The 23,566-nt window shown below is 46.7% G+C and overlaps 4 protein-coding genes and 2 long non-coding RNA genes across 8 annotated transcripts; 5 read left to right on the top strand and 1 right to left on the bottom strand.

Annotated features, from left to right (window-relative positions):
• The first annotated feature begins 357 nt into the window (after positions 1–357).
• On the top strand, positions 358–3,691 carry LOC136193934 (uncharacterized). The gene is made up of 6 exons (XM_065982942.1): positions 358–1,318; positions 1,369–1,661; positions 1,722–1,945; positions 2,031–2,883; positions 3,155–3,330; positions 3,388–3,691. The coding sequence occupies exons 1-6, from the start codon at positions 367–369 to the stop codon at positions 3,689–3,691; spliced, it is 2,802 nt and encodes a 933-aa protein (XP_065839014.1). The 5' UTR covers positions 358–366.
• Positions 3,692–4,292: 601 nt separating this feature from the next.
• LOC136193693 (uncharacterized) lies at positions 4,293–10,425 on the top strand. Its single transcript, XM_065982633.1, has 5 exons — positions 4,293–4,366; positions 4,420–5,983; positions 6,049–6,280; positions 6,329–6,661; positions 7,172–10,425. Exons 3-5 carry the CDS (start codon positions 6,181–6,183, stop codon positions 10,225–10,227), a joined length of 3,489 nt encoding a protein of 1,162 aa, XP_065838705.1. The 5' UTR covers positions 4,293–4,366; positions 4,420–5,983; positions 6,049–6,180; the 3' UTR covers positions 10,228–10,425.
• Positions 10,426–10,788: 363 nt separating this feature from the next.
• On the top strand, positions 10,789–13,968 carry LOC136193709 (uncharacterized). Its single transcript, XM_065982652.1, has 4 exons — positions 10,789–10,912; positions 10,963–11,047; positions 11,103–13,847; positions 13,898–13,968. The coding sequence occupies exons 3-4, from the start codon at positions 11,434–11,436 to the stop codon at positions 13,920–13,922; spliced, it is 2,439 nt and encodes an 812-aa protein (XP_065838724.1). The 5' UTR covers positions 10,789–10,912; positions 10,963–11,047; positions 11,103–11,433; the 3' UTR covers positions 13,923–13,968.
• Positions 13,969–16,537: 2,569 nt separating this feature from the next.
• LOC136193504 (uncharacterized) lies at positions 16,538–18,169 on the top strand. Of its 3 annotated transcripts, none has more exons than XR_010671355.1 (9): positions 16,538–16,694; positions 16,763–16,866; positions 16,923–17,058; positions 17,108–17,131; positions 17,198–17,338; positions 17,388–17,455; positions 17,518–17,588; positions 17,638–17,762; positions 17,819–18,169. It is a non-coding gene; the product is annotated as an uncharacterized lncRNA (long non-coding RNA). The 3 variants fall into 3 exon arrangements; XR_010671354.1 differs by having other exon boundaries at positions 16,737–16,866; XR_010671353.1 differs by having other exon boundaries at positions 16,538–16,866.
• Positions 18,095–19,079, bottom strand: LOC136193506 (uncharacterized). Its single transcript, XR_010671356.1, has 3 exons — positions 18,943–19,079; positions 18,737–18,884; positions 18,095–18,679 (listed from the first exon to the last, which is right to left on the bottom strand). It is a non-coding gene; the product is annotated as an uncharacterized lncRNA (long non-coding RNA).
• Positions 19,080–19,611: 532 nt separating this feature from the next.
• LOC136193803 (uncharacterized) lies at positions 19,612–23,314 on the top strand. Its single transcript, XM_065982787.1, has 2 exons — positions 19,612–23,041; positions 23,171–23,314. Exons 1-2 carry the CDS (start codon positions 19,621–19,623, stop codon positions 23,179–23,181), a joined length of 3,432 nt encoding a protein of 1,143 aa, XP_065838859.1. The 5' UTR covers positions 19,612–19,620; the 3' UTR covers positions 23,182–23,314.
• The last annotated feature ends 252 nt before the right edge of the window (positions 23,315–23,566 follow it).

Here is a 23,566-nt window from a genome sequence, read left to right as displayed (position 1 = left end):
TGCTTTAGTGGGTAAGCCTTGGGCACCAAAACATGTAGCTCATTAGCTTTGTCAAGGTCATCTTTGAGTACAGAAGCTGCATGGGCCCTGTAGGCACCTGATAACTTTCTCCAATCCATAGGTTTGTGAAGTATCAGACGGACGAATGTACTGTGGTTCTAAATCTCGCCGTGCGTTATGAACTTCACGAGAACAGGCGGGAAATCCCTCCCCTCGCCGCCTCTTAAACTCTAATCGTTTTCCACTTTGTGCTAATAATCTAAACGTCTGTTTGCTCTTCAAAGAAAAAAGGGCGTACACGTAAAAGCTGAGAGTATCGGCGTTCTATCGCCAGTCGGCTTTGCGAGCTTCGATCGCGCGCTGAAGATGCTTCTCGCCGCCGCCGCCGTCCTGCTGCTCATTTTTCTCGCCGTCTCGCCGCCGGTCGATAGCCACGGCATCAGTCGTCGATCGTTCGGCGCTCCAATTCCCGCTGAAGTGACGACAATGTTCTTTGATGCGACCAAAGACGTTGCCTATCAGGCGTTTGGGATCATCGTTCACCAGGTGGAAACGAAGTCGCCGAAGGGCTCGACTACGATAGAGCCTCAGCGCGTATGCGAGGGTGTTCTCCTCTCATCGCGCGTCGTACTGACGGCAAGTGACTGTCGACCTAAAGACGACCGAATGATCATGTATTTCAAGTTTGTGGGTGACATAATTTACTTTACCGCCCAAAACTTCAAAAAGGCGGGGGATTATGATCTCATACAACTTCCAAAGGCACCCGCTAAGCCACCGCACACTTATCCCTTCGTGTCCTGGTTTACGGGAACCGGCTCGACAGATCATCGATACGGAATAAGAGAGGAGTTCGTTACCGGTCGAAACGTCTATCTATCGTCGCAGCTCGCTCACAAATCGAGCGGTTACAAAACGAATGACATTAAATCTGCCCTTGCAGGCTGCTCCTTTGTTCTAAAAGACAAGCTTATCGCTCTGGAGTGCAAACAGTTGAGCGTCTGCGGAGGCGAGACGGTGCTACCGGGTTCGGCCTTTTTCACGTACACGCAAACGGCGACGATGCGAATCGTCAGCGTCACGGGACTCGTGTCGCTTAGGAGCTCGGGCACGTTCTGCAAAAAAATGAACAAGCCGAGTAACACGCCGTCGACTTATGCCACACCAAACGAGCCCGACTGCAGTGACGCCTACGTCTGCGGCAACCGATTTACTGAAGAAAGCGTCAAAATTATTCTAGCGAAAGCCCGAGAACTAGGCACAGAGAAGGAAACGACCATCAAATTTCACGACGACTACATGCCGAGCGGAACGATAAGTAGGTTCTTATATATTTTTTCTTATTGATGTAATAATCTCTTTTGACAGTTGGATCGTTTAATATGAAGGGAGTGGTGAAGTTAGAGCGCGCGTATGGCGGTGAACAAGCGGAAACGCTTCGAAACATTATCGAGAGGGCGGACATATTAGCTTTGCAAGAAACCGAAGAGAACCTCGGCGACAATGCTTACTTTAAAAAATACGTTCTTAAACCCCTGAGCGATCGGCAAGTCGTGTCGATCGATTTTTTCGCTTTTGTGTACAATACGAAGAAATTTTCGCTCGACCCTAGATTGTGCGAGACTATTCGTACAAAAAGAAGTGCAAAATGTGTCTTTCGAGTAAGGAAGAGACTTGACTTTTTTTGTTAGAAATAACCTAAACATGTTTTTTTCGTGCAGAGCGAAAAAAAGACGTTCACCATTTTTACCGTTCATCTCACCAACTCAGACGCTTCTGAAAGACACGGAGAGCTGCAAGAAATTCAGGACAAAATCGCCAAAATGACGAAAAAAGATGTAGGCCATAGAAGCGTCATAATTGCTGGAGACTTTAACACAGGAGCTGGTTCGTTAAAACCATTAAAAGATGTGTTTGAAGATACGGAAAAAACAATGGAAATCCTGTAAGTAACGCATTTCGTAGACTCATACTACGCATGTATATAGACCGATCGAGTTACTAATACTGTATATTACTACTAACTATAGGAAGGACATGCACTTTCCTGATTCGGGACCGACGACGTATCGCGAAACGGTCTACGTTGAAGACGCTGAGCCGTCGAGTCTGAAAGAATCGCACTTCGATCGATTTGCAATCAGCAAAAACATTCGCCTAATGTTCACCTATTATCCGGAGCGCACGGCCAACGCCGCCACAAAAATCGGCACAATTCTAAACGGAGATATCGGTGACGAGAATCCGCCTGGTGGTATAAATATCCCATTGCAATCTTCAAGAATTTCAAATGAGAAGGGATCGTGTCCTCCGGTGTTACACAATTATCCAATTAATAATCAATATGATCGCTTGAAGTATCTCTATAGCGAAATGGTTGCTTGCCATCCGAGCGAGCGCCGATTGTACAAGCCCAATTTAGATCGAAGTCGAGACCTAAGCGACCACCTACCGGTGACGTTTACATACACGAAAGATGCAACTGAGTACCAAGTTGCCACGTGGAATATGGCGTCATTCGACCCGACAATCAATCCAAAGAACGACAAAGATGCGAAAGATTTCTCGAGCAGAAAAGAGATAACGAAAGCAGATAAATTCACGAAAATACTCGATGTTTTTCAGATCGTCGCCGTGCAAGAATTGAAGCAGTTCAGAAGAATAAAAGAGAACGCCAAAGACGCGGGAGCAAATGCCAAGTGTACGAAAGACGTGATAATGAATAAAAGGTGGTACTGGTCGACGAAGACAACCGAACTTGGATTCGCCGTCAACGATAAAATTCGCGCGGACAATTGCAAAGACATTAGCGTGGCGCACGTCAAGGGCCTCCGACCGACATCTCGTTCCGCCTTCATGTGCGATTTTTACTTAAAGAAAACCGTAAGGCTCTCGCTATACGTACTATAGCATAACGCGTGAAATACTTCATTTTAGCAGCATGATTACAAACAAAAATAATATCGCCATTGCTCCCACATAAACGATTAAAATTATTAATGCTATAAAGTCTATACCTAATAAAATAAATAGGGCTGAAGCGCCCAAAACTACTACTATTAACCAAATGTCTTGGATTAAGTGCTGAGATTACCATTATCCCAGATAACACCTAATGCAAATTTATAAAATAACCCCTCCACTGTCATCGTAGAATCAATACTTCATGACTCTCATAAGCGTTCACGTCATGGGCACAGACGCGAAACGGTCTTCCAAAGTCGGAGAGAAATACCGCACAGAAATCGAGAATAAAGTTGCTGATGGCAAGAAGAATAGCGCCTTTATGCTCGGCGATTTCAACTATCAGTTCACACAACGCAAAGCAACGTAAGATCATGGCGAAGTTACATAGAGATTTTCTCTTTATGCTACTCTCTGTCTAAGATGTACTCATATTGCATATCATGATTGGGACTTTACGAAATTGGACCATTTCACGATGTTGGACTACGTGTGGCCGTTAAAACAAGAGAAGCCGGGCATCACCGGATGTAAGGTCTACAACCCGGAACTTTTAAATATTCCAATTAAACAAGAAACTCGGACGAAAAAGTACCTGTTTGAAGACGCCCAAGAGCAAAACAGTGCTGTGCCGGCCGCCAGGACAAAGGTTCGTATGAAAGCGTTCGCAGTTTGGAACAGCGTGTCGGATCACTATCCCGTTTACATGAAGTTCTTTGTGCCTTAGTGTGACTGGTTAGAGCATCCCCCCCCCCGTTGAGTGTCTCGTTGTACTTCGTGCCTCTTGATGTAATAAATGGTCAGTATCTATTGATGTCGAAGGAATACAGCATGCAGCTGACAAATGGAAAACCTAATGCTGTATTTGGCAAACATCAAATAAGTTTAGTACAGTGTACAAAGGTTCGCATCTCTATCTTGTTTAAATGAAGCTCTCTGTGCCTCAGTAAAGGCACGAGTCACAATAGTCCAGGGATTAATGTTTCGTTTGATGTAGCTGTCAAAATATCAATGTGTGTTTTGATGTTGAAGAAATACTATGTCTCCTCGAGCAGAAAAGAGATGTGACCGAGAATCTACTGGTCTATTAAACAGCTAATGCCTGATAAGATACTGCTACTGGCCTCTAAAGCGCCCTAGTACGGCGAGGGATTGCTTCCGGGCCAGATCAGAGGTCACGATCGTCCATAGCCGACTTACTGCGCATGATTCCACTCATGCGTGTCGATATTTCACGCCATATTGCACACAACTTCGTCTTGTGCGCTTCTTTTGACCGGCGAAGGGATCGCAGTTCCACGTGATGCATTCTTAATCTCCCGGACTAGTGAGGAGCAAAATGTGCGATAGAACCAGATAGAACGATCCTTGCCGAGCGCCGAAGCTCTCAGTATGGAAGCAAGTATGGAAGCAAAGCCATAAAGTAGACGTGAAACGTTCTCTTCTCCCAAATAGACTAGATCTACGCACCGACAAGGAATAAGACGACAGCAAAGTAGCAGCGTTATGCATTAGTACCTCGTTAGGTTCTCGCACAAAGAAAGACCCTCCGTATTGGGAGCGAGCGGACTTCTCTGCAACAAAAAGAACACGAAACCCAAAGAAACGAAAAAATGCGTGGGCGTTGTCTGCGTTTTCATACTCGACTTGGGCGGCGTTTGAGAACGGAGTGCGAGCGTCCGAGCAAACGCTCTCCTCTATCGTGCGTACTCGATCCAAAGGATGGACGCGATTTCAGCAGCCTGAGAAAGTTCACCTTTCACAGAAAGATGAATGGTGGGATACAAAAGACCAATTAATTAAGAAGAGCTATTACGAAGGGATCGTTCTGCAATGATTCGCGGCTCTGGTTTATTGGGGGTCTACAAGTATAGACACGTATGGTCAACCGTGGACTTTAATAAGCATAAGCAAAGAAACAGCTATCCGTCTCATCAGGCTAGCCTCTCGTAGTCTGAGCGGTGCGTGACGTTAAAGCTAACAGCCATGATTGCGAAGTAAATAACGGCAGCCCAGCCGACGTAGAAGGAGTAGCCGTATGTCGAGTTCACGTTTTGGTCGTGCCTTTCCTTTGCAACCGCGAAGATAGTCAATGCGATTGCGTAGAAAATAGCTGTATAAAGGCGAGTGCCAGCACGTTGGAGCGAAAGTGTTTGTGACACAAAATTCTCACCTTGAACTAGCGCGACTCATCCACTTGCTCGAAACGATCCTACGAACGATTCTAACACTTCTTGAGCATTGTCACGTCGGGTTCGCATTTTCACAGAGAGCAGAAAAAAGACGATCAGCGACAGAGCGACGGATGTAACGGCAAAGAAACGCGTGGCATAAAAGCAACCTCACGAGAGAAAGGAATTAAATGAGATTGAACGTAAACGTTTTTCCGCACCTACCTTTAAGGGGAAGGTCACTGTTTTTGATGCTGTGGCATATGCCGTCGTAACACCACGTCCAAAGACCGTCGGAGCCGTCGGAGCCGTCCGCGACGACGGTAAAGTCGTACCAGTGCGGCGTCATGAGACTGACGGCACTAAGGCCGACGCCAATTAAATAGACACTTAAGAAGCCGAGAACGGCGGAGTTCAGATCAATGTCTTCGCGACAGCAATATAGACCGAAAGGCATGGCGTCCCAGGTTGTCGACTGAAATGCACTTGGTTCGGTTTGTCTATACTCTAGCACCGAGTACTCTACAGAGTTAATGACTGAGCTGCTTTCTTTCTGAGTCAGAAAGAGTATGGCTCAATGAGGATGGAGAGATTGAGTAACAATTTAATTGAGTGGTCGTCGAACAGCGGATAAGTACTGCTGCCACTGGAAACTTCTTTTCCGGGCGCACAGGATGAGGCTTGGAATTGAGAAGGGATTTCTCATGGCAAGGCCTTCTTCCGCGTATGTAGGGCAAAGGTTCTTGAAAGGCAACCGTCTTCCTTCCTGTCTCCTAGAAGTGACGCAGTGTCGCATATTGCGATTACGCGCAACATCTCCTTCATTGGAGGAAGCCTAATTGATTGAGGTCAGTGTCTTTATTTTCGTCGTCTTTCCGGGAGGCTTTGCTGATAATGACTCCTATCGAAGCAGAAGCCCCTCGGGGCTCTTCACATCGTTTCCGCTAGGGTTCAAAGTTCAGTCGTTCGCTACCTCCTATTTAAGCAGCACACGAGGTTAGCTGCTGGTCACTTTTTTGTCTTTACTGAAGAATTATCCGTTTCGATGGCGAGTCTTAAGAAACAAACTGAGCGATGGTCTGCTACGTTCAAGGACGTCTCAAATGCTTCGGCAAAACTGACCGGCGGAAAACCGAAATCAAAGAGTAGGCTATTTCAACCTGAACTTTTTATAGGAGAAATATTTCTTTTAGATCGCGGATCGCTCGTTTTTGTCGGATCTGGCATCCGATGTGCATCTCAGTTCACTCACGAAGCAATCGATCGCATCCAACAAGCCGACAAAGTCTTCTACTGCGTTTCCGATCCGACGACGGAAACGTACATTCGAAAGCTGAATCCGAATTCGTCCGACCTCTACGTCCTTTACGGAAACACGAAGAAGAGATACGCCACCTATGTTCAGATGTCCGAAGCCTGTCTCCATTACGCTCGTCGAGGCTTGAACGTCGTCGGTGTCTTCTACGGTCATCCCGGCGTCTTCGTGTTGCCGTCTCATCGTGCAGTCGAAATAGCCAACAATGAAGGTCTGTATATTGGTAGACTTTGTGTTTCTATAGTTCGAGGTTTCTGAGTGTATAGTTTTTGCCTGCTCTTTCTCTACCTCCTTCTATTCTACCTCTTCCCTCGCCGGCTCCCGGTCTCTATGCCAGAACGTCAATTGATATATAGGGGCGTATTTAGGGGGAGTGATCACTGGCACGCGTCAAAAATGTTTTTGCTGTTATGCTTACTCAAATTATCGTTTCGCGTTTTTAGCGATTAAATTAAAAGTTGCAAGACTCTTAATCAAAAGATAATGAGACGCATGCCGTAAAGATTTATGCCACAATTTCTATTTTTGAGATACTTGGGTGGGTTCTCAAGCTGTACTCCTTCCCGCTCCCTGGATACGCCACTAGATATATTACCCTAGCTCGCGCATCCTACCCAGTAGTTTGTGTCAATCTTTCTGCGTGAGTTTAATGTCATTGCATGTTTCTCCCTCTCGCCCGATCCTCTGCTCGAAATCAATCGACATCGTTTGATTTTCTTAGGTATACCTGCGCGCATCCTTCCAGGCATTTCAGCCGAGGATTGCCTCGTCGCCGATCTCAACATCGATCCGTCTCTTCCCGGCATGCAAACGCTCGAAGCGACCGACTACCTTCTCCGTCGCCGCACCCTCATGACTGATCTGCACGTCGTCATCTGGCAGGTCGGATGCGTCGGCGACACGGGTTTCAATTTCAAAGGGTACAAGAACGAAAACTTCAGTCTACTCATCGACAGCTTGCAGAAAGTCTACGGCGAAAATTACGTCATCGTTCATTACATCTGCAATCAGTTTCCCATCTGTCGATCGCGCGTCGATCGCATACCTTTGAGCGATTTTCACAAGCCGGAAATCGCCAAAGAAGTCACGGGCGTTTCGACGTTCTACATTCCGCCGGCGTTCGCTCGTCCCGTCGATCCGGCACTCGCTGTCAAGTTCGGTCTCGTTGCAAACGAGAAAGAGGCGGAAAAGCTGACGACAGGCAAACGTGTCATTGACAGATACGGACCGAGAGAAAAAACCGCGCTCAAAGAACTCGGATCCTGGAAACTTCCGGAAGAGTACAAGTTTACTCCAGATACGCCGGGAGCCGATGCGCTCGTCAAAATGAGCCAGAACGTTCAACTGCTTCGCGATTACGAAAAGAACCCCGACGAGTTTCTCGAAAAATTGAATTTGCCTGGTTACCAGGCTCGCGCTTTCCGCTCTCGCCATCCAGGCGCAATACGCCTTGCGTTGAAACCCTCCGATGAATCCATTGCAACGCAGGCTGCATTAAAGCTTCTCGTCGATCCAACGCTTTCCGGTGAATTTATTGACGAAATCAAGAAGGCTCAAGTTGATAGCGGCGGTTTCGATGAGAAGCTTTCTCGGTGGTGGGCTTCGAAAGGATATGCGACTTCACCGAAATCGATTGAGGCAGCTGTGAAAAGACTCGAAAGCGATTCCCTAGTGGCCTGGACAGGCCACTACAATGCGTCCCAGAAACACCTGAGCATAGTCATAAAGGGCGCTCCTCCTCCGTCCAAGGGTCAAATCGTCTATAGCAGTGACTCTATCGTTTTCATTGTGACTCGATTCACTTTCAAGGACGGCAGACTTTCGTGGACTTCGGCTCCCGGGGATCTGACCGAAGCGTCGCTGCAACTCTCTCGAAACGAAAAAACGCTTTCGAGCTCCTTCAAAGGCACGGCGACGTACAAAGGAAAGAAGATATCTCTCACCGGGACAACGGTTGCGTCCGAGTCGCCGCTTTCGATTTGGGAAGGAAGATATCAAACCACGTACCTTGCTCCTCAAAACGGAAATGGTCCGGAAGTTCTTCTCGAACTGAAGGAGAGTACGCACTCCGACCAGTCCTCCGGCGAGAACGACCTGGTTCTAAGTGTCGCTGGCAAGCGTATTGTCGACTACGTTTACGAGGACGGGAAAATCAGCTGGACAGACAGAAAGAATTTGTCTAACGGAAATATGCGCTTTTTCAAATCTGAACCGACGAGCAAAGCGGAATCCGACGTCACAGTGTCTTCATTCTCCGCCTACTACTGGCCAAAGAGCAAGGCGAAACCCACTAAAGAGAATCTGTCCGGTAAAATGGACCCAGAGTACGTGAGGCCCTTTCTGGGAAAATACAAGACGTTTACGACGAGCGACGAACCGAATGCCAAAGCGCAGCCTGGACCAGAAATGACCATTTCCCTAAGCCATGGCAAGATCGAGGTTACCTTGGGCTATGGAAAGCCGCCGCTGAAGAACGTGTCGTTCAATAACCCCGTTCTGTCTTGGGCAGAGAAAGACGGCAATCCTTCGAGCGGGACAGTGTCGCTGAACCTTCATCCCAGTTTCGTCGGCACAATAACGACAGGTCACACTCAGAAGAAGTTCATCGGCACAGCTGATAAAGCTTTTATCGCTCCTTTTGCCGGTTTCTACACGGTGCAGACGCGGGACTCTTCCGGCCAGTTCACAGTTCCGGCTCCGGCTCTGTTCATCCAAAACACAGGAACGGACTCTTCTTCTGTCGTCGTCTCTTATGGTGGCGTTCCAGTTCCCAATGCCGCTTTCAACAATCCAGTTTTATCCTGGCCAGCCGACACAAATGGCTTGCCTAATGCGTCACTTCTTCTCTACATTCCCAAAGACAAAAGAACGCCGCGTCTGGCGGGAAAAGTCTGGGCGGCGTCCGAATCCGAACCGGCTCAAACGAATGCAATTGGCCTCGTCAGCGCTGACTACTTGTCAACGTGGAATGGAATCTATTACACGCTTGAAAAAGATCACAAAAGAAAGTACACCATCGAAGGCGAGAATGTCACTGTTACAAGCTCTCTCGACTCTCCTCAATCGGCTCAAGTGAAGTACTTTTCGACAGAACTGAAACGATTCAGCTACGCGAACAACGTCCTCACCTGGAAGTCGTCCGACGGAAATCCCAACAGCGGAGCGATAAGGTTTTATCGTTCGAAGTCGAACAACGTGCCAGGTTTCGCAGGCGATCTTGAGACAGGCGGCTCTCCGGCTAGTACCACTGTCACGAATTGGATTGGATCGGTTGACAAAGTTGAGATTCCTGACGAAAAGGCAGGGTCAAGCGTAGATTGGGGCAAGTTAGTGGTTAGCGCCGTCGTGAATGCTGCTATTTTCGCAATGGTGAACAAGGCATTGGACTACTTTCTGAAGAAAGCGGCAGCTTATTTAGCGAAGAAAACAGCAGCAAAAAATCCGTCGGAAGAAAACAAAGAGAAGGCCAAAGAAGCTGAAGAAGAGAGCGACAAGGCTGAGGACGAAGTGAACGACTTGCGAGAGAATGTCGAAGAGGAAACGTCAACCGAGTCGCTTGAAACAGACTCTCCGGATGGTCCTACTACCACGACGGAAACGACGGAAACGACGGAAACAGAAACAACAGAAACCGAAACGACGGAAACGGAAACTACGGAAACCGAGACGACCGAAACGGAAACGACCGAAACGGAAACGACCGAAACAGAAACAACGGAAATAGAAACGACCGAGACAGAAACCGATATAATCGACATAGCAGCCGTATACCAGTAGGCATTATTTGCATGAGCAGAATCGAGCCCGGAAGCAACGATTCTGACGGAAGTTATGCTGCTGCTGCTGTATCAATGTATAACTGCTTCCTGTTTTTTTTTTCAAGTTGTTGAGCTGCATGCATCTGTATGTCTTTTATTTTGCCTTTTCGTGTTGTGTTTCTCAAACGGTTTCGATGTTGAGAAAGTGCCGAACAAATTGGTCAGTGTGAACATCGTTACGTGCTCTGGAAATGTGTGAACAAAAGAACATCGTTACGTTCTCTGGAAATGTCGCTTAATTAATTAATTCTCTTCGTTGGATTAGTTAGTCGTTCTTGTCCTGTTGCAAAATGTCCCAATGCCAATTGTTTGGAATCGTGCTGGAATGTTGCTGTGAATGAAGATTGGATCGAACTTCATCTGAGCAAAATCGCAGAAAGCGCCGTTCAGATGCGAAATGGCACGGGATGTGTTCTAGCTCTTTGAAATCGTTTTGTTTAGTTGCTGTCATTTACTTCATTCATTATTGTTTACGGTGACTTAATTAATTAAGCAACTATTTCCGGAAGGAGCACGGTGACCCCAATCCCGGATGTGGAACAAAACGGCTACGCGTTTTAGACGATTTTCGGCAGTTTTAGCATTGCCAATCACGTTATTTGGACCAGAAGAACATAGAGATTCGAATTTCTGTCCCGATTGCAGTGATTTGAAGCCGAAAGTCGCTCTATTCCCAATAAGCTAATCTCCTTAGGCGATTTCGACGCTCTCGTTTATCGTCCGCGCGCACCGTCTCGACGTACGAAGCGTGTCGATGCAGGAATAAGTCCATAATGCAGGTAGCTGACCACTGGGGCCCCTTTGCACTGGTACGAGTTCCCAAACCTTCGAAAGGGGCGAAAAGTGGCCTGCATCTTCCCAGAAATTACACCTACAGAAATTACCCCTACAGCCGTCCATAGAGCACAATTGTCGTCGAACTCCCTCGTTGTAACCGACTCTTAGATAGATCTAGTATATTGTAATAGTAGGTATAGCATCTATATTGAAAAGTGTCTCGAAAAAAATTGCCGCGTCTCGCTTTGTTTGACATCATTTATATTCCTCTACCACTGAACCTTTTTAGATCTAAACTTCGAAATGAATTCTGTATCTTCTCTTAGTTGGTAATTGAGTTAATTAGTTGACTAAGGGTCACGTGTCTACTGGGCTTCACGTGGCCAAGATGGAAGCTCTGTCGCTCTCCGATTTATCCGTCGCATGCCTTTGCAGAACGTCACCGTTATCCGCTGAAGTCGACGTTACGAATACTCTACCCGACCTACTGCCGTCGGTCGCCGAAGTCATTCTCGCCAGTAGCACGATCGACTTGCCTTACACGATCTCGAACCAGCTCATCGAAGGCCTCGCTCGACGCGCTAAGCTGACAGCCAACGTACTGGACATCCTTCTCGGGAAGCGATGCCGTCTCAACACTCTACCGCTCACTTCTATCGCGTCTGTTCATAAAGAGACGATCGTCGAGAATCTTCGCGAGCAGAGGTGCGTGAAGAGCATTGACATATCGTTCAGCCCATGTCTCGGCGATTTGCCCGTTCCTTTTCTGGAAATTCTCGTGGGGACCCCCGCGAGGGACTCCCTCGTGCACTTCGCCGCAAATCGCGCGAAAGGCGCCATCGGTTTGCACGTGCTACCTCTATTCGCCAATTTGAAGCATCTCGACGTAAGCTTCACCGATCTCAGCGAAACTCATCTGCGAGCAACCGTTTCGTCATTACCTCACTTGGAGCATCTTGACCTATCCGGAACGAAGGTCACTTGGTACGAAGTCTTTGCAACTGCCGATATATTTGCATCGGATCAACTCAAGCATTTGTCGTTGCACTCGCTCGAGATAATGAGCGCCACCGATTGGAGAGCTGGCAGAGGAGACCTCTCTATGGTTCGTCGCTTTTTTGGCAAGCAGCAATATCTTTCGAGTCTTGATCTGTCCTACGCGGCGGTGTCTTTGTTTCTTCACGATTTTTCACTTGGCACATGTTGCGATCAACGTTTCTACCTAACGTGTCGTCATATGTTAGGTTGCACGTCGTCTCTCACTTACATTGACGTGTCGCACAACTGTGAAGTGAGCGACATAATAGACCTGCTTGTCTCAACGGATCGTCTAGATCAGCTACGATTTCTTGGACATGTGGCCAGTAACGGAATGCGTGGTGATCCTATGCATATATTGACGTCTCTACCTAATCTAAAGATGACGCTTCCGTCCTGGGAACCCGACGCTCCGTGCTGTGAGCAGCAGTTTCACCCGAGTCACGCTTTCAAAACCCCTCTCTATTTCTTCTACGCAACGTGCAATCTCGGCGAGGCGATAGAGACAAGTTATGATGCATTTATCGCGTCTGGCCTTGCTCCCCTTCTGCAGCTGCTCTGCACAGCGTCGAGACGCCTGCTGACTGACGAGAGTATTGCTTCGGATTTGTCTATGCTGTTTTGCCAACTTCCCAAATGGGATTGCCTTTTTCCCTCAGCGAATTCCTTCTTCATGAATGACGCATGGGAGCAGATACTGGAGAATTCCACTATTGCCTTTGCTCTACGAGATGAAAGCGTCAAAATCGGAGAAGATTTTGCAGACAGCTTACTTCAGCTCGTGAATAAATTTTCGTCTTTCGTTGTCCAGAGGCCATCGCTTTTAAAGTTAACTCTCGCATTTTCTCTCAAGTGGAACACACTCCTCGCTTCAAAGTGGTCTGTCCTAACCCATCTATTCAGTGCAATATCACAATCAAAGCGAAAGGAAATAGCATCGAAAAGTGACATCAGTTCCCAGATAATGTCTCATTCATATGATTGCATTAAAAAGAGCGTCAAAGAGAAAGACACCGAAGACTACTACCATAAGAGCGTCATGGAATTAGTTTACAAAGAAGGCACATCTCTTCTGAATGCCTTCGCTGTGCTGTATAACGGTTTACCTGACGTCCTGATTGCTTTCGACGGAGTTTTTCCTGTCAAAAATGCCGTTGCAATGGCGGAGATGGCGTTCGAATCGTTTTCACTTCACGACGACGAGGGAGATTCGTCTTTATATGTCGCTGCTCTGGAAGCTTTGGCTACTATAGCCGAGTGTCCTACTCTGGCACCTAAGCTGTTTTCAAAGCGAGTTTTCAACGCAGTCTTCGCAGCCGTTCCTTTTCAGAGAAGTATGCACGTTGCATATTCGTATCTGGCGTGCCTTCTTCTCGTTCACGACGACTCGGCTTCCAGTTGGCCGTCTGATTGCGTGGCGAGAGAAAGAGTGGCTGCGAGCTTGGCAAGTGGTGATCTGATTGGCTTGGAGTTGGCTTATCGTCACGCCACAGTTGTGTCCTTACTGAAGATGGCTCAAAGCAAGGAATTCGCCTCCGTTGCCTCGTTTGGTGTCCAGCGTCTCTACTATTTTTGCAGCAATCGTTTTGATGCTAATGCTTATTACGTCCGATATCGACTGTGTCCCATTTGTCTCATAAGAAGGGAAATCGGTTTTGACGTTCTCTGTTCCCTTCTTGTACCGTCGACGTCAAATATCTCAAATTTGAAAGTGAATCTCGATTCTGTTTCTCAAATCTGCAAGTATCACAAAGACTGCCTAAAGTAACAGACAATATGACTACATTTGTTGTGTTCTGAATTGAGTCTAATAGGAATTTGCTTGTGCTTTCGGTGTGACTCCTATAATTTGATTGCTTCGGTAATCATTATGAATCTAAATGAGTAAGGGTCACGTGTCTAGTGGCCAGATGGAGCTGTCGCTATCCGATTTATCCGTCGCATGCCTTTGCAGAACCTCGTCGTTAGAACTCGACGTTACGAATGCTCCACCCGATCTACTGCCATCGGTCGCCGAAGTCATTCTCGCCAGTAGCACGATCGACTTGCCTTACGCGATCTCGAACCAGCTCATCGAAGGCCTCGCTCGACGCGCTAAGCTGACAGCAAACGTGCTGGACATCCTTCTCGGGAAGCGATGCCGTCTGAACACTCTACCGCTCACTTCTATCGCGTCTGTTCATCAAGAGACGATCGTCGAGAATCTTCGCAAGCAGAGGTGCGTGAACAGCATTGACATATCGTTCAGCCCTTGTCTCGGCGATTTGCCCGTTCCTTTTCTGGAAATTCTCGTGGGGACCCCCGCGAGGGACTCCCTCGTGCACTTCGCCGCAAATAGCGCGAAAGGCGCCATCGGTTTGCACGTGCTACCTCAATTCTCCAATTTGAAGCATCTCGACGTTAGCTTCACGGATCTCAGCCAAACTCATCTGCGAGCAACCGTTTCGTCATTACCTCACTTGGAGCATCTTGACCTATCCGGAACGAAGGTCACTTGGTACGAAGTCTTTGCAACTGCCGATATATTTGCATCGGATCAACTCAACTATTTGTCGTTGCACTCGCTTGAGATAGTGAGCGCCACTGATTGGACATCTGGCCGAGGAGACGTTTCTATGGTTCATCGCTTTTTTGCCAAACAGCAAAGTCTTTCGACTCTTGATCTGTCGTACGCGACAAAATATTCGTTTCTCTTTCAGTTCTCATACAGAACGGCTTCAGCTTACGGCTCACCTTTCTACAAAACGTGTCGTTGTATATTACGTTGCACGTCATCTCTCACGCATCTCGACGTGTCGAGCAGCTGTTCATTGAGTGACATAACAAGTCTGCTTCTCGAAACGAATCGTCTTGATCAGTTACGATTTCTTGGATACGTGTGCAGTAACGGAATGGGTGATAATCCTATGGACACATTGACGTCTTGCCCTCATCTAAAGATGACTCTTCCGTCTTGGGATCCCGACGCTTCGTGCTGTGAACAACAGTTTCACCCGAGTCACATTTTCAAATCTACTCTGTATTTCTTCGACGCAATGTACAGTCTTCCCGAGGCAATAGAGAAGAGTTATGATGCCTTTATTGCGTCTGGCCTTGTTCCCTTGATGCAGACGCTCTGCGCAGCGTCAAGGCGCTTGCTGACTGACAAGAGTATATCTTCAGACTTGTCTTCGCTGTTTCGATTACTACCCAAATGGGATTTCCTTTTCCCCGGGGCAAATTCTTTCCTCACGAATGACTCATGGGAGCAGATATTGGAGAATTCCCTGGTCTTTGCTCTACGAGATGTAAGCGTCGACGTCGAAAACTGTGATCCGAATTCGCTTGAAATAAAAGAAAATTTTGCAAACCACTTACTTCAGCTTGTGAAGAAATGTTCGTCTTTCGTCGTCGACAGGCCGCTGCTTTTAAGTCTAGCTCTCGCATTTTCTCTCAAGTGGAACACGCTGCTCGCTTCCAAGTGGTCCGTCCTAACTCGTCTATTCAGCGCAATATCACAATCAAAGCGAAACGAAATAGCATCGAAAAGTGACATCAGTTTCCAGATAATGTCTCATTCGTCTGATGTCATACAAAAGAGCACCAAAGTCGCCGCCAACAAGAAAGACACCGACAAAGAACCCGAAGACTACTACTATAAGAGCGTTCAGGAATTAGTTTTCCAAGGAGGCACATCTCTTCTGCATGCCTTTTCTGTGCTGTATAGTGATTTACCTGGCGTCCTGATTGCATTCGACGGAGTTCTTCCTGTCAAAAATGCCGTTGCAATGGCGGAGATGGCGTTCAAATCGTTTTCGCTTCACGACGATGAAAGAGGTTTGTCTTTATACGTCGCTGCTCTGGAAGCTTTGACTGTTGCAGCTGAGTGTCCCACTCTGGCACCTAAGCTGTTTTCAAAGCGAGTTCTCAACGCAGTCTTCGCAGCTGTTCCTCGTCAGAAAAGTATGCACGTTTCATATTCGTATCTGGCGTGCCTTTGTCTCGTTCACGACGACTCGGCTTCCAGTTGGCCGACTGATTGCGTGGCGAGAGAAAGAGTGGCTGCGAGCTTGGCAAGTGGTGATCTAATTGGCTTGGAGTTGGCTTATCGTCACGCCACAGTTGTGTCCTTACTGAAGATGGCTCAAAGCAAGGAATTCGCCTCCGTTGCCTTGTTTGGTCTCCAGCGTCTCTACTTTTTTTGCAGCAGTCATTTCGATTATTACAGCCGACATCGACTGTGTCCTATTTGTCTCATAAAAAAGGAAATCAGTTTTGACGTCCTTTGTTCCCTTCCTGCACCGTCAACGTCAAATATGGAAGTTGATCTCGATTCTGTTGCTCAAACCTGCAAGAATCACAACTAAATTATGACTATTTATTTTGTTCTGTATTGAGTTTGATAGGAATTTGCCTTTTGCATGTGCTTTCGTCATCGGTGCGACGTCAGTGTGCAGCGCGCTAAGCAAGTTTCGTTCTCCTCGCTTTCTCTTCGTTCCTCGTTTAGTACGAGTCCACGCGGCTGTGTCTTATCGGCTAGGCCCTAAAGATCGATCTGCAAGAACCGATGGCGGACGTGAGTTCTCTCTTGTAGAGACTCCTTCTTTGAAGTGATCAGCAACGCCGGAGCAGGTAAAGACGCATAAATCGCCAACTTCTCGAACATCATTGCAGGTGGTGTCGACACTGAGATGCTGCAGGATCGCGCATTCGAAGCTTCTCAACCGTCCACGCCCCCATCATCACTTTGCAACTTGCAAGTCTTCGCAACGCCCCGACGACAAAGAAATTGAATTTCAACGAAGTAAATATATCAATTAGAATTTTTCACTTGCATTAAAAATTTAATTAATTTCTTAGAGTAATTGAATTTTTCTGGCTCCGTACAACGGCTCATAAGAGTTCAATGAGACGGCTACGGAAGTTCATTTCTCAACTCATCGTTCGTCAGCGTAGCTCCAAGCGCTTATCGCCATTATATGAATATCAGCAAAAGGTGACGTCATCAGACGATCTTTAATTCTATTAATTCTATTGACTTACAGTTGCGCCTAGTCTTCTCAATTAAAGTACGGTTGCTATGACCTGATTGTCGCTAAGGACCCCGCCAAATGTAAATTTAATTAATTTCTTAGAGTAATCGAATTTTTCTGGCTCCGTACCACGGCTGATAAGAGTTCAAGGAGACGGCTACGGAAGTTCATTTCTCAATTCATCGTTTGTCAACGTAGCTCCAAGCGCTTATCGTATCGCTATTATATGAGTATCAGCAGAAGGTGACGTCATCAGACGAGCTTTTATTCTATTAATTCTATTGACTTACAGTTGCGCCTAGTCTTCTCAATTAAAGAATGGTTGCTATGACCTGATTGTCGCTAAGGACCCCGCCGAATGTAAATAATAATTTTAGTGCACTCTCCTCATTGAAATGCTTAATTAAGTCCATTCCTTATAGGCTGAAATAAACGTTGGCAGGTTGTTGGTTCTGCTTCCATGAAAGTAGAATCAAGTAATCCTCTCAGCAGAGTATGCATTCAGAGTGTCCGTTTCGCCTCTAGCGTTTTTATGTGTGCAGAGCACTTAGTCAGCATTTGGACATCACGTCCACGTGGGCAGGTGATCGCATTTCAAATTGCGGATACCGGGACATGAATGTGTAGGCTGGGCGAAGTTACACGCTCAACCCGTTCTCGCGAATAGGTGTGTTTTAATTGTCTAGTTTCATTTCCCTGATAATATCGTTCACCTAAACTCAGACTCGTCGTCTTCATCCTCAGAAGGAGAAGAGAATATCGTAACCAAGCTTCTGTCAGCAGACGGCACCAAAACGTATGCGTTGTGCCTATTGGATCCTTTGTGACGTCAGAAAATTTTTGAAAGAAGAAGGATTGTATGCCTAGCATTTTAGATGATTTTTTATTATAGTTCTGGCATGCAAAGGGTCCTGAGCATGACCCTCTCATTAGATTTCGAAACTGCTCCGGGACTCTCGTGCAAGAGGTCTCGTGTGCACGTATTTTATTATAGCGCGTCGCAAACACAGACGTTGTGCACACGTAGAAGATATCATAATTTTTATTAAATAAAACCCGGAACTAACCCGGAACTATCAGAAAAAAATTTGCGCAGAGGTCTCTTCGTTTTCAGTGTGTCCACCCTCGGGTGGGATGGGGGTCAACCTCTCTACTCCCCCGTCGGAGTTGGAGCCTGTTTAGTCTCCCGGCTCGGACGCCTGGGACCGGCAGAACTCGGATGTGAGTGCTGCCGGCCTGATTCCAGGGGGACCGCTATTGTAACCCACCGCGTCTTGCCCAAGTGGGGTGGCAGTTTAACACTCGTGCCACTGGAGTAGGGGGTTGGCTCCCCTGCCTTTGAGCCACTTTTTACCTCTCTGACTCAAGAGGTTAGGGCCGCGTTTTATTTAGTCACCTCGGGGCCCAGAGGTGAATGACGACATCGGAAAGCTTCTCGTAAGTGTGCCCAAGAAAGAAAAAAAAACGGATGAAAAGAAATAAATACCATATGCAGTAATTTTTTCAACTGTTGTTGAAAATCGTGAGTTCCAATCAACCGATGTCAATCGAATTATCAAACACCTACGTCGCTTCAAGAACGCCCTACAGTAAAACAAAATCAATGAAAAAATATTCAAATCCCACAGATTACATAAATACCTGCATGCCCAATTATCTACGAGCGTTGCGCGCTGGGGAAGCGCCGAGAGAGCGCACTATGAGACGGAGCGCGCTGACGAGATCTCCCATGCTTGATCACGGATACTAGAAGAAGCTCGTGGCTTGATCGTAAGGTTCGACGCTCTTCCTGCGAACGAAAGAGGACGAGGCACGATGGAGAGGTGCTGAAACGGAGAAAGACGAACCTGCGCTACGATGAGTTGGAGAATTGCGAGAGAAGGAAGCTTGAGCCGTCCACGGTGAGCCGTCGTTTGAGCCACGAGAGCGAAGGAGGCCCCACAATGTTAATTTACAGGCCGAGAGTAAAGGAGAACGTCCTCTGTAATGCTCATTCGTACCAAAAACAATCCGTGAGCCAACGCCGCGAGTCTCTCGACGTCTCTCCGAGCAGGAACCACGTGACCCGATGACGTTCACTGTACAGCTTCGACGAATTCGTTCACGGTTAGTTGGCAGCCAGGGAGCGCTATTTCAATATAATAGACTCATTCAAAATCCTTTGCCTTGGGAGACGATAAGAAGTCAAGTGTCACATACACGGAAAAAAAAGAACTAATAAACAATGAAAAGCGCTTAATTAAAAATATCAATAACTCTCAAAATATTTGAAAATTGACCACACTTATGCCCATAGCTTGCCATGGCTACTAGGACCTGCCAAACCACTTCAGTGTCGCTATGAACATTAATTCAGTCTAACATGAATATGTGCCATTGAATATATTGAACTGAAGAGAGCGAAAGAGCCAGGAAAGTTCTTCCCGTATGAAGATCACGCTGCCTATAGGGGCTTCTTTGCATATCCCTAGTCGCCTCCCACGTTATCCCATCTCCTTTCAGTGTTTGCCAATATGCCGCTGCTGATGTTCGTTCCTCTCCTACTCTTCTGCGCGTCTCTTTTGGACACAGAACGTCGTCACTCTGTTAATGCTATCACCGCAGTGACAGGTGGCAATTGCAAAGAGCCGATAGGCAACTGGTGTAGATTGACATCGCCATGGATAAGCAACCGGCCTCTTGGCAGGGACTATTTTCTTATTGCAGCCTATCAACGAAGCACCAACGTGTCCTCACCTGGCCTAACTCGCATATTGATCTTTGGTGGCTACAGAAGCGACTGTCCAAAAATAGGGCAAATGACCGATTCTTGGATTCTCTGTCCCGAGACCAATACGTGGACACCTGCAATGCTCCCAAGAACTCAACACTTCTACAACAACTGGCAATCGAGTGGCTCTCTTACAAGGCTTTGCCTAACGGAAATAATATTACTTTCCCCAATGCTTAACGAAACTTGGCTATTTGACGGCACAAGAGAGGAGTGGGTATCTGTTACAACATCTCAGCCTGTTCCTCCTACTCGTATTGGATACTCGGTCTCTGCTGTTCCGAACGAAAAAAGTCTATGTCACTGCAAAAAATCTCTTTTGCTATACGGTGGTGCAAAGCCAGATTCTGCTATATATTATAACGAGCTGTGGGAGTTGCGCTGTGTAGATGACAGCGTAAGCATGTACAAATGGATAAATGTCACGCCAAACTCGCTGCCGAATTCATGGCCGCCAAAACTATTTCGTCATACATCTTTTGTAATACAAACAGATATGTACGTCATGGGCGGGCGGACCCCGGAAGGTCTTCGGTCGGAAGGTGTTTGGAAATTCGATGTACAGTCCACAACCTGGACTTTATACGACAGGCAAACTTTAAATGACATCACCCAAATCTATGGTACTGTTTTTCTGAGTGAATTGGGAGTGATGATGTTTGTTGACGGAGGCCGCGTATTATTCTACGAAGCTGCTACAAGAAAAATCTCAACGCCAGCAGAATTCGATTTCAGCCCTCTTGAGAAGATCGCATCTTATTTCACTGGTGGATTGACTGCTGTAGATAAAAGCGTTTATCTAATCGGTCCATTAAGCAGTTCTCTCTACTTGAAGACTTGGACAATAGAAGGATGGCAAAACATGAATATGAAGCCCCTCAACTCGTCGTATATTACACTAAATTCAAGGCCATCGCGTTTGCTTTATCCAGATCTTTCTCTTTCTGCAGCGTCAACAACTGGGCTTTTTGCGGGCGAAATTTTTTTCTATGTCGATCGGTTCTTCCAGTTTTGGCGATTAGACTTAAACTCTAACATGTGGACGTTATATAACCACGACAAACCACCGGATTTATCTCTCGCAGCCGTCTCAGCTTTTGGTCAAAACTACCTCGTCGCTTTTGCTCCAGACAATGAAGAAGTAAATATATATTATCTATGGATCTACAAGGTCAAACAAAGACTGTGGATTCAAGTAGAGACGCCTAAGGAAAAACCGGCTCATCGACAGTACAGAACCCTTACGGTAATGAGAAATAAATCGCTGATTCTACATGGCAATAGCGAAGATCCGACCGAGCTATGGATACTGACGGTAAATATGTCTATGGTGACAGCCACGTGGTACAGACCTCTTGGCCACGGAAACCAAATTATTTTTTCTAACCTAGGACAGAATATTGCCACTCAGGCGGCCGTGTTCAACGACAACTTCTATGTTTTTGGCGGAACCTTAAAGAACGGCTCGTGTAATTCCAATGTCTTTCAAGTCAATTTAAAAAGCAGTTCAGCGCCGTGGCAATCTTTAAAACAACTACACTCTGCCAGCTGTGTGCGGAAAACCGCAGTACTCGGCCGTCACGTATTCTATGTAGCAACAGATGGCTTTTTTGCTATGCTGGGCCTGGATAAGAGTGCTTTATGGATGTTTGATCTACTTGAAGGCACCCAGGAAAAGATAACGGAAGAAAGAGGTCAATTTCAGGGATTCGCCTTCCTAGCAAATTACAAAGTAACCTTGCCCATCATTCCTTATAAACCAGGAGACTACCATGACATTGAACTACTCCGCCCGAACAAGATTTTTTTGTTAAAGCTAACGGTTGCACTTGCACAGTCGAATTACGATAAAACTAAAAGCTGGAGTCTATATACGTTGCAACTCGACTGCTCGCCTGGAACGGCCAGCAGAAACTTTAACAACCATCCATGTCTTCCGTGCCCTCCAGGAACGTACAGCGACGTCCCAGGCGCAGTCCGATGTAAACGATGTCCCAGCAACTTATTTACCGCTTCAAATAGATCAAACTCACTGCATAACTGCTCTTGTGATCCTAAAGCCTGCAATCACGGCCGATGCATACTCAGCGAAATCGACTACACAATAGAGTGCGTATGCGACATCGGATTTACCGGAGCTACCTGCCAATTCCCTACGCAGTATCTCATCGCTTCTGCCGCAGTCATAGTTATACTCATAGTTATTGTGCTTGCCTACTTCCATGATCGTACTAAAAGACATCAAGAAGTGGCATCCGGCAAAGAGGAAGAGTTGCAAGAAACAAAAATCGTATTAGGCGAAGCCGAGAAAACGCTGAATGAGCTGTCGAACATATGGTCTGTTCCCACCAAAGAAATCGTCTTCTTGGTCGTCATCGGATACGGATCTTTCGGTGACGTGTGGAGTGCCGAGTATCGCGATCAAATCGTCGCCGTAAAGGTACTGAAGATAAAAGCAGAAGATTGCACGGAAGAACAACTGCAGGACTTCAATGACGAAAGCGAGCTCTTGCGATCGATATTTCACGCAAACATCGTTCCGTTTATCGGAACAGGTAAGAACGATGAAGGCAAGCCATTTATCGTGCTCGAGTACATGGAACGAGGTTCGGTACGAAAGGAGTTAGACACCAACTACGCCCACACGCCAATGGAACTGAAACTTCAAGTCAAATGGGGTTTGGATGCAGCGAAAGGCATGCGTCATCTGCACTCCATCGGACGAATGCATAGAGATCTCAAGTGCGACAACTTGCTCATCAACGATCGTGGAGTGGTCAAAGTGGCCGATTTGGGATGCACGAAGCTCGTGCCAAAAATTGCGGAGGGTCACCAGAGAGGGACAAGGGCTGTAGGAACGGCTCTATTTCGAGCGCCCGAAATCATTCGCGGACGAGACTACGACTCGTCTGTCGACATATATAGCTACGGAATTACCTTGTGGGAAATCCAAACGGCGAAGAATCCTTATGTCGATCAATTGCAGGTGGGCGTCACGGTGAGAGATATTTTGGATCGAGTCGTTGGAGAAGAACTTCGTCCTGAGTTTCCCGCCTATTGCGACAAAGACATGATAGAACTGACAAAGTCCTGCTGGCAAATGAGCCCCTTTCGACGACCTACATTTGACGAGATTGTGCTCAAGTTGGAGGCAATTTGTTTTCGTGACCAAATCGGTAAGAGTATTACCTACACCAAAAATAGGCTTAGGTAGGTACTTCCTAAAATTATCGGCCTTTAATTGCAACTAAAATTGCAACCGAAGTGCACTTACTGTAGAACCCTCATACGTTACGTTTGTTTAGTTTTCAAGTAAGGAACGTTCACGCAGTCTTCTGCCGGTGCTGTCAGCAAGGAAAGAAACTCAGCTTACGAACTTTTTAGAGGCGTTTTTGTCAATGCCTTACGTTCTTAGTGTAGCACGATTGTCTCCGCGGAAATGTAGCAAATCGTGCCATCTAGTGGTTTCATCGGCGTTTCGTAGTCAATCTTCTATTCCAGATCTACCCCTTCGTACCTTCTAAATGAAGAAAATGCTCTCGATGTCGACAAACGCGACGATGAAAATGTAGCAAAGAAGCCCGGATACAGCCTATACATAAACACGTGCTATTATTTGCCCCTCGGTGAAGAAATTTTAGGAAACTGAAGAAGCAAACAAGATTGACTAACCCGCAACCTTGGCGAACAATGGGAAGAGC

Source organism: Oscarella lobularis, chromosome 12 (genome assembly GCF_947507565.1).
Source record: "Oscarella lobularis chromosome 12, ooOscLobu1.1, whole genome shotgun sequence".
Classification (NCBI taxonomy): domain Eukaryota; kingdom Metazoa; phylum Porifera; class Homoscleromorpha; order Homosclerophorida; family Oscarellidae; genus Oscarella; species Oscarella lobularis.
The sequence above is the reverse complement of the archived record's forward strand: the minus strand, read 5'-3'. Positions and strand labels throughout refer to the sequence as shown.

Coding starts and splice junctions, on each gene's coding strand:
- LOC136193709 (XM_065982652.1), top strand. CDS start 11,434: ATGGAAGCTCTGTCGCTCTCCGATTTATCCGTCGCATGCCTTTGCAGA. Junction 13,848..13,897: donor TATCACAAAGACTGCCTAAA/GTAACAGACAAT, acceptor TGAGTCTAATAG/GAATTTGCTTGTGCTTTCGG.
- LOC136193803 (XM_065982787.1), top strand. CDS start 19,621: ATGTTCGTTCCTCTCCTACTCTTCTGCGCGTCTCTTTTGGACACAGAA.
- LOC136193693 (XM_065982633.1), top strand. CDS start 6,181: ATGGCGAGTCTTAAGAAACAAACTGAGCGATGGTCTGCTACGTTCAAG. Junction 6,281..6,328: donor CGGAAAACCGAAATCAAAGA/GTAGGCTATTTC, acceptor TATTTCTTTTAG/ATCGCGGATCGCTCGTTTTT. Junction 6,662..7,171: donor CGAAATAGCCAACAATGAAG/GTCTGTATATTG, acceptor TGATTTTCTTAG/GTATACCTGCGCGCATCCTT.
- LOC136193934 (XM_065982942.1), top strand. CDS start 367: ATGCTTCTCGCCGCCGCCGCCGTCCTGCTGCTCATTTTTCTCGCCGTC. Junction 1,319..1,368: donor CATGCCGAGCGGAACGATAA/GTAGGTTCTTAT, acceptor CTCTTTTGACAG/TTGGATCGTTTAATATGAAG. Junction 1,946..2,030: donor GAAAAAACAATGGAAATCCT/GTAAGTAACGCA, acceptor TACTAACTATAG/GAAGGACATGCACTTTCCTG.